The following is a 9,804-nucleotide window of genomic DNA, read 5'->3' as shown; positions in this document are numbered from 1 at the left end:
TAAAATTAATTCAAAGATATAGAGGAAAACGCACCTATGCGAATCCTGCATTAAAAATAGCATGGTAGAATGTACCCGTAGTCCGCTAGCAAACCGGGCCAGCAAACGCATTCTCAACGTGTGGGGAATTCCCTCCCGATCCCACCCCATCCGCGGCCCTTCATTAAATAAGATTGAATCACAATTAGTGGTTTATAACCTGCATAGACTTGTGAGATTTTCACCTGCGTGTGACGTAGAAGTGTTTCCGCTTATTCACGCATGCGCAGCTACCATAACTTTTGGGGCGAGGCCGTTACTTTTAAAAACAAACTATTTTTGTTGTTTATTAGTGTGATTTACGCTTGAAAATGAGTGGCGACGGCACAGATGTTGCCAATGGGACTCAGGCTCCCGACGAGACCAGTGACATCCCTAAATATGACCTGTACATTCGGGTATGTGCTTTTGAACTTAAGGGTTTCTTGAAATTGAAAATTTTGTCTTCTTGAGTCTCCTGACCCAGTTTTAACCATTTGTATAGAGTGCATTGACCAAACGTTGTAGTTATTCAAGTTGAAACATATAATAAGTTCTGAATGAATTTATCAGTTGCATATCTGTTTTAAAAGTAAAGTGGATCATCATCGATCAGGTAACAGTAATAGTCCAAATAATTGTACGTTGACAGATTTTTTTTAGATTTTTGATATGGCAAATCCTTCACGTACAAATTGTTTAGTATCAAAAGGGGTAGTTGTTCCGATCAGGATTCCGGGTTTAAGCATATAGCGTCTATAAAATATCATAAAAACAAGAAATATTACCAGATAATGTTATTTTATATTAGTTCCGTACACAAAAAATAAATATCCAACTTATAAATATGAGTTTGACGCCTTTTCTTCATTTCATTCTGTCAAAACATAACGATATATACATGAAGGGCACCTGCAAGGCTTCAGGGCACAGTTTTAAATCGCTCGGAACATTTCGGCCATGGCCGAGTTGTTACGATTGTATAACGAGGTCTATCTCGAAGCTTTGTCGGAGGAGGCCGAGTTATTATGATTGTATCGAGTTGTTCCCCTTTGCATAATTGTTTTCTGTGTCAGTCAACTTTCGTTTTATTGGAAAGGTAAACAACTTGTTTTAATGCATTAAATGCTTGTTTAGTGCAAAATAGCATTTCACTTACATGGTAAAATATGAATATAACTCTTTATGATCAATTTCAACCATAAAATACTTCACTTAAAACAATTTCAATATTTTTAAAACACCCCCGTTTTTTGCACATTCCTGTTTAGACGTTAGGGATTGGAAGAATCCCGTATAACACATCTAATATTTTAGACTAGTAACAGTAACTGCTGTCAGCAGTGGTGGTCGGTATTTGTGGGTGGGGCCTTCTTTCGTGTATCTTTGGGACAAAACAACTGAGATGGACTGGACCATGTTATGGATTTGATCAACTTGTCGCCACTCAAAATCATCAAGATTGAATTTCTGTAACTATCTTGGAAAAGTTCAATAACCAGCCATATTGTTCTAGTCACTCAAGAGGTTATCACCCTTTAATTATAGAAATTACCTAACATTGGTCTTGTCCAATCAATAATTTAAGAATCTCTTGTCCAAACATCACCAAATTTGGTCAGAATAGGTTTTGACATAATATCTTGGACATGTTTGATAACAAGTTGTATCGCTTGAGTCATTCTAGAGTAATGGCCCTTTAATTTTCGCAATTACGTAAAGTTGGTTTTGTCCAAACAATAACTCAAGAAGCCTTTTGTGCAATCATCACCTTATTTGGTCAGAATGTGTATGTGCAAAATATCTTGATCAGAGTTGATAACATGATTGAAGCAAAAAAAATGGTCCTAAATCCCACAAGCTAGAGGTAAAATTAAAAACCTAATTTAACTGGAGGGAAAAGTAAATTCAATTGTTCCAATTATTTTTATACTGAGTCAGGGTTATATAAGCTTGTAACCTGGAAGTTTGTTTGCAGAAGGATTAATACCAAATTGTCCAAACCTGTCCAACTTTTATAGATATACAGTGAAATTAATGTTGCCCGAAGATGTGGTTAGAAAATACTCTTAAAGTCAGTCAAGTATAAACCATATAGAAAAATTCCCAGTTAAGCTAATAAGGTTTTTAGAGACTGTTTGATTGGTAAGGTTTTATTAAATGAAAAATGAATGTATTCACTTTTAAACTGTATTCCAGTCATTAACTTATACAATGTAGGTCAACAAGCCCCTATTCTAACACAAGTGCTTGACATAAAAAAATCAACAATCCCTGCTGTATAGAATCTAGAATTTGAGCAAGCCCCAAATCCCATATATATATATATATATATATATATATATATTAACTCTATAGTCTAATTGACTTGTATGTGTTTTGCAGGCATCACTTATTGACAATGAGACACAAGGGGCGTGTCCGATGAGTCAACAGGGATTTATGCTGTCCTACATTCTAGCTCAAGAGAAAAATGTGGATTTCAAAGTGTGGACTGTCAGCCAAGTTAATCCTCCAGCAGACTTTAAAGATAAAAACAGAGCTAAGATTTACCCATTTGTTGAGGGTATTAGTGGAAAAGACACCAATGGACAGTCAATAGCCGGTGTTATGCCAGAGTCAGCTGATAAAGTGGAAGACTTCTTTGATTCTGTGAATTTTGACTGCCCACACTTGAAAAGACCCAAAAATTTAAAAGACCACATCTTAGGAAAAGTTGATGGTATTACAACAGTAAGTATCAACTATTTTATGATATATAATATATATATATATATATATATATATATATATATATATATATATATATATATATATATATATATATCTTTGTGACTGTGCATTTGCTGTTACAGAGTTAAAGTTTCATCAAATATGCCATGTGAATCATGCATTTTCGATGCTCTGTCAGGTATCGCTTACAGGCATTCTGTTCAAAATTGTGTCATTATTGAATTTGTCATTTCTTAGCCCTTGCTGTTCATTGTGACTGTTTGTTTATCCTTCATGAGCTAGGCTATTGGACAAATAAGGAGAGCTATACTACTCACCCTTGCGTCAGTGGTGGCATTTGCACCACACCTTGGTTAAGGTTTTGCATGTAACCACATTTAAGTCAATATCTCAGCAAATACAGCATGAATTGCATTTGAAACTTTAGACATGTGTTCCCAAGTATCAAACCTACTTGATTAATCAAGTAAGATAACATTATCTTGCATATAATGCAAATTATTGTCCTTTATTTTTGGACTGTTACGGTTTTGCATGTTATCTAATTTTACTTTGATCCATGCATGTTTCACCAAAACTTTGCAATCTTTCAACTTAAAAGCTGTGTCTAGTAGACAAGCCTAATGTCTAAAGCCGTGTCTAATAGTCAAGCACGCGACAGCCCATGTTTTAAAATTGTGTCTTGAGTTACACACAAAATGGTTTCTATGGTTGTGATAGGATGCTAATCTTTTGTACTTTTAATTCTTACATTCCTGTATGTTCATACACTTTTAGCAATTCAATGGATTCCTGAAAGGTTTGAAGTCAGAGGCTGTGTTGACAAACACCCTACAAAAGGTAGATGATCACTTGGCATCGAATGGCACAACGTTCTTGGAGGGAGACCAGCTGTCGTACACTGACTGCTTTCTGTTGCCACGCCTCCAGCACATCATCGTAGCTGGAGAGGTATGCTGTTCATCTATTTTGGGCTAAGTGAAATTATCATGTGAAAATAAACAGGGGTTTTATGCAAAATGTTGATGTCTTTTTCTCCTAAGCAAAAAAAGTCATCTGTTTGAATGCAAGTATCTTGTTAACTTAAAATTATTCAAACCAAGAGCTTTACAGGACCCCCTGGACCCCCAGTGTATGCATTTGTAGTTCAGAGATTTTTGCCTTCTGCCATTCTCACCCCTGAATAGTTGCAAGTCGGTGTGTGTAAAAGGTTTTGTTTCTGTGATCTGATTTCAAAGTGTTATAGTTCATGTGACAGTGTTACTAATCGATGAATTCATTCCAAGGCAATAAAAGTGTATGTTGGATCAGGTCAATCAGGGGACATTTTGATTACACACATTTATCAAGGGCCATATTTTTAAATAAGATCTGTTTTTCCTTGGACATGAAGATTTCTTTTATTGATGAAACAGAGGATTAGTTTGATTATTTCAGAGTCAGACAAACCATTTATGTCTAACTCTTCCACATAGAGGAATTATGATTCCTTGTACATCAAAAGCAGTTATTAAATCATGTTATTATGTTTCTGCCATAAATCAAACATTGTGAACTTGCCAAACTCTTAAAAAGCACTTATTCAATATTATGAATTATTCAAACTGTGTTGACAACATTACTTTTATACAGTACTTCAGAGGCTATGAAATTTCATCAGATATGAAACATTTGTGGCGATACATGCGTGATGCGTATGACTCCCCAGCCTTCTCTGAAACCTTGCCAGCCGATGAAGACTTGTGTAAATTTCACTGGACAAGATTACCCGACAACTTAATCACCGAGTTCAGGAAAAATAAAATTAAAGGTACGTGCGCCACAAGCCACAAATGTATACTTGAAATCCTTAATGCATGTCTTAACTCATTTAAGGCTATGAAAAAACTGATACACAAATTTCAGATGGAATGGAAATGTATATGCAGAAATTTTAATTAATAATTTAGAACTTCACTTTGAAATTCATGATATATTGTTGCTTCATATTCTTAACTTTAAACACGTATCCTGACACCTTTTGGCTAATAACAAAATAAAGTAAATGCATTTCCTAGTGTTTAACTCCATAAACTTAAGCGTCTTTCATGGTATAAACATGTTGTGTGCTGCAGAAACCAGATTTCCTTGTGCATTTTCTGGCTGGGAACTCTTATTGTCAATTTGCTGTTCATCTCTTGAACCCCCAAAATAAACTTATCCAAGTACAGACAGTTATATTGGGACCTCATAAGATTACCAGAAACCCAAATTTGTCCACCATGAGCTGGAAATTCCTAGCTAAAGCCCTGTTTTATGTAGCCTTGCAAGTAAAACTGGCAACATTACATAAAAGTTTGTTATGGTGTTAACTATATTATATATAACTGAACAAAATGGGGGGATATAAATTGTTTTTAAGTGTTGTTCCATATTTTTATCAAGGTGTGTTTGGAGTGGAATCACCTACTCACAAAACTAACAAGATCCCAGAAAAGATTGCAAAAAGTTTGGACAGCGCCAGCAACGGTGGTCATGATGATGATGATGATGATGAGGAGGAGGAACAGGAGCAAAGTATGGAATAGACACCCCAACTCTCGGGCACCACGATGATCATGCTGTTATATTGCTTAGCAAACCACCAGTCCACTGTGCTGTTGCGCGGTGACGCATCATCGCTGTTGTTGTCATAATTGTTTGTAACCAAGCAAGCAGAACAAAGAATGTTACTGAATGTATTATTTGTTACCGAGTTTTTGTACAGACTTTTGCCAAGATTATATCTGTTGTTTGTTTTTATAAAAGCATTTCTTGGATGTTATGTTGATTGTAAAAGGTTTTTATTGGCAAACATGAATATCAAAAATAAAACTACCTTGAAGTTCATTTAAGATAAATCATTTAATTAATTTGTCTATCACTGAATTCAGGAATTACTGAAGTATAGTGCTGTGATAATAACTATGGTGTATGTAATAGCTCTTCAAAATGATATAACGATGAGGAAATGTAAGATGAAATTGTACTTGAGTATCACCAATGCAAGATTTTCATTCCAGACTGTAAAATATCAATTGTAAAGAGAATTTGGATTGTTGGTTTGACATATCATAGTGTTATGCACTTACACCCCTTATGGAGATAAGTAGAACATTTTTGTGATATGAGTTACAAGGGTTGTGTATCATTGTATAGTGTGACCCCTTATAGTTAGTTTATTGCGAAAATCCACTGGTGCTCATATAATGATAGTTCTGAGGAATTGTACAGGCTAGTAGTAAGATAGTGATCATAAGTGCACTTCATAGCTAAGCATACATCATCAGTTCTCTTATAAATCATCTCTGTTTTTTTTCTTCTCAGATTAGCATTGTGATGCCAATTACGAATAAAGGCCCAATGTTTATTTTCCTATCACTGTTTTCTTGACTACCATGATAATGTTTAGTACACAAAGTATTCATGTGGAATTTTATTTCAATATATGCAAGCTGTCACTTTAGTTTGAAGTATTTATGTCTATGACATGTGCTGTAAATCTGTAACTTAAAATAATGACTTTGTAATTGTTAACATGATTAATCAACACACCTATTATATATTTTACGCTAGAGGTGCATATATTTTAGTTCAATTGAAATAATATTTTGAAATCTATGAATATATATTATTATTATATAATATTGTTGACATTATAACTACCTGGTATGTCACGTAAATTTGGATATTTAATTAATTTTAGAATGTGTCCTGAAATGATAGAATTCATGTTTGCAATTTTCCATTATTCAAAGCCACAGCTTTACACTCTGTCATAGATTTAGAGATATTACATGTATATTTATAATATGCGGAGTCTTTGTAATGTAATCTGTCTTGTATGTTTCACTTGCTCGAAAAATAGCGTGGCTTTTATTATAAAATTGACATGTATTTGGTTTGTATGGCTTCAAGGATGGTAGTGCCTCGTGTTAAAATGTTGTTAGTGAATGGTTTTGATACTTAATTATCTTGCAATGCAGTTTTACCTTTAATATATAGGTGACCTTGTGTTTCATGGATTTGCAATTTGATGAACAGCAACCATTTATTTTTCAAATAATTTAAATGGAAGTGATTGACTTTCTACAAAAGCTGATTACATGTAGGGGGGTTAATTTCTGTTGTTGATTGATGGTAATGTCTCGAGTTCTAACTTACAGTATTCATGTAAATAGTCATTTAAGCAGATAAGACATATTTTCTTTTATCAACAATAAACAATTTCCCATACATAGTGCTACTGAGGTATTAATCTGATATTATATAGTTAAACCCTGCTAGAAATTCCTGGAGTTTTATCTGAGGAAAAGTTTTAGGACGTAATTATCTGGTTGTACAATACATTGTACATGTATTTCAAACTGTCAATATACTAAACTGTTAATTTAACAACAAATCTATTCTATTTCTTTTTATGTATTTTGTTTGATGCACAAAAGCAAGCTGTACCAGTTGTGTATTCTTTTAATAGCTGTATATACATCTGTTCTGTTTTTCATTGTCTACCCTATGTGCCTTGCTTGTTATTACATAATTAATCTTTACATTTTTATCTTACAACTGTTATACTTGGGTGGGTCATATGATTGGATTATTGTATGATATCACACAATGTTTTCATTGTTTAATGTGATGTCTTTAAATTTTGGTGATTGTTTAAAAAATATATGCGTATCATTACAATGATTTCTCTTTCCTTGTCTATCAGTTGTGCCCTTTTCAACAGCATCATGGTCAATGATCTAATAAATGCCAAAGAATTGAATGTAACCATATTTACCATGCCACATTAATAACCATGTACATAGTTACAAAGGCTTTGAACTAATTTTAATGTAAATAAGATTTTTGTGCTAAAGAATGTTTCATAATACCTAAAAGTCTGGCCAAAAATTACCCCCTCTAAGGTTGTGTGTGGCTTAAAATGTTCATTTTTTGGCTAACTCTACGCAAATGTAATGAGCCTGTGCTTTGAATTCCAAGAGCTTTTCTGTTTGGTGAAAACACTGCAGTTTTTAAGTTAACAGTACACATTCGTAGGCAGAACTGTTGAACATTTTATATGAAAATTTTGTCCCAGTCTTGCCACTAGAATCTGTCCATTTGGTGTATTTTCCCCTGTTAGTGGTAATGGAAGCCTTCAAGTTTGGTGTCATACCCAAATCATGTTTTACTTAAGAGGCTGTTAAGTTTTGTTATGATAGATGTTTATACAGAAAATTGTGTTCAAATCAAATTTTTACCTGCTTTGAAATTTATTGTAGATTCAACTTTGCATGCTGCTTGAAGTTGTTCAGTATTTTGCTATTTTGATTTTTTCAAACTGAAAAAGGATTTGATGTTAATTATTTTCTTTGTAGAATATAACAGTAATAACCATTATAATGTTGCAGTTTGTTACAGAAAAAGAAAAGTGTGTGTTAAACATTCCATTTCAGTCTTGTTTTTAGTTTGTTGGATATTTAATGACAGCGTTGCACTAGAAAATCTTACACCAACTTGTGCTTACAATTGAATAACTGAGAATGTCTTAAAAGGATAAGTTCTGAAAATCACAAAATTACAAGTATAGATTTATAGTATGTATAGTCGGCTTTGCTTGATTTTTTCCCATTCAAATGTACATACATTGTTATATTGCTCAAAATTTGAATATAAAATACACAAATGATAAATTACTGTCAAATATTAGAGTTTCCTAAAAGTATTTATTTATTGTCAAAGGTTAAGGTTTCTCAAAAGCTTGTTTCTCATTTTTATCACATGAAAGTTACTGTTATACGGTATACAGCCTTAATATTGAATACAGCCTTTAAAAAGTACAAGTAATATACATATACAGCTGTGTAAAGTTACTATAAAACTGATGTATAATTAGAACATGCATATTCATAAATAGGGAAATCAAAATGCCTACAGTTTCTTTGTGATTTACAAGTTCTAGTGTATTATTTTATTAATATTGTTATTTAGTTTATAAATGAATAAATATATATATATATATTAGTGTACCATGGTCGGACTGACTTAAACTGTTTTTACAACCTGAAATTATAAAGAATTAATAAGTTTAAATGAGATGTTATCCCAGAATGTTACAACAGTTTCCAGCTGCTATGTGAATGTCGGTTGGTAGGAAATGTATGATTTTAAGTAACAAAAAAATGTATTGTTTGTATTGAAGGTAATATACCATTAAAGTAATCTGTAGGTGTTTTACCATCAATATCATTCCATAAAACATCAGTGTAAATCATTATAAAGTGTGAAGTTCCTGAAAATGTACATGAGTGATGTAGCTTAGATAAAACCTTGGTCAATGTTCTGCATTTCATTAATCTAAAAATTAAAGGAATAGACGATATTCGTAATTCAACATCATTGGGTAATCTTCCAGAATTCCTTCATGCGTCATGTGGTATATACAATCCTGTATTTTAGCATTAAGCTAAAATGAATTATCATTTTGATGTCGCTTTTCAAAAGATTATTAATACAGTATTGTTAAGTAACACCATCGTGAAAAATTAGAAATTAACAAACATTCTAATGAGTGCTAATTTACATTAAATAAAAAACAAAAGTTTTCTCTGTACCTGCTGGAATATTCATTAAACCCCTGAATAAGTTCTGAATAACGTCTATTGCTTAAACAATGTGCTTCGGAGTGCCATAGTTCAACCTTTATTTTCGAGATGCTTTTTGTATGTATTTGGTGAAGAAGAAAGATGTTTATATTTGTATACACTTGAAATCGGGACATGTTTTGAGTAATGAAATGCATCACATTTGTAATTAAATAGACCTAAATAATGATTACTTGTATTGGGCAGAACATTTATAAGACAAGCTTTTATACATGTATCTGAATATATATTATAATATGGTACCAATGTCAAATATAACATTGTATTGCCAATAAAATATGAAATCGGAAAAATTATTTTGTTTCATGTTGATTCCTGTATGTAAGATATTTAAAGATCCTGGTCAATGTTGAATATTTGTTTCACAATTAGTTATTAATTG

At 32.8% G+C, this 9,804-nt stretch overlaps 1 protein-coding gene across 1 annotated transcript; it reads left to right on the top strand.

The window, feature by feature from the left end:
- The first annotated feature begins 259 nt into the window (after positions 1–259).
- LOC128238138 (chloride intracellular channel protein 5-like) lies at positions 260–9,715 on the top strand. Its single transcript, XM_052953714.1, has 5 exons — positions 260–437; positions 2,404–2,751; positions 3,529–3,702; positions 4,384–4,561; positions 5,176–9,715. The coding sequence occupies exons 1-5, from the start codon at positions 351–353 to the stop codon at positions 5,316–5,318; spliced, it is 930 nt and encodes a 309-aa protein (XP_052809674.1). The 5' UTR covers positions 260–350; the 3' UTR covers positions 5,319–9,715.
- The last annotated feature ends 89 nt before the right edge of the window (positions 9,716–9,804 follow it).

Source organism: Mya arenaria, chromosome 6 (assembly GCF_026914265.1).
Source record: "Mya arenaria isolate MELC-2E11 chromosome 6, ASM2691426v1".
NCBI lineage: Eukaryota > Metazoa > Mollusca > Bivalvia > Myida > Myidae > Mya > Mya arenaria.
This window is presented reverse-complemented; position numbering and strand designations above follow the sequence as displayed.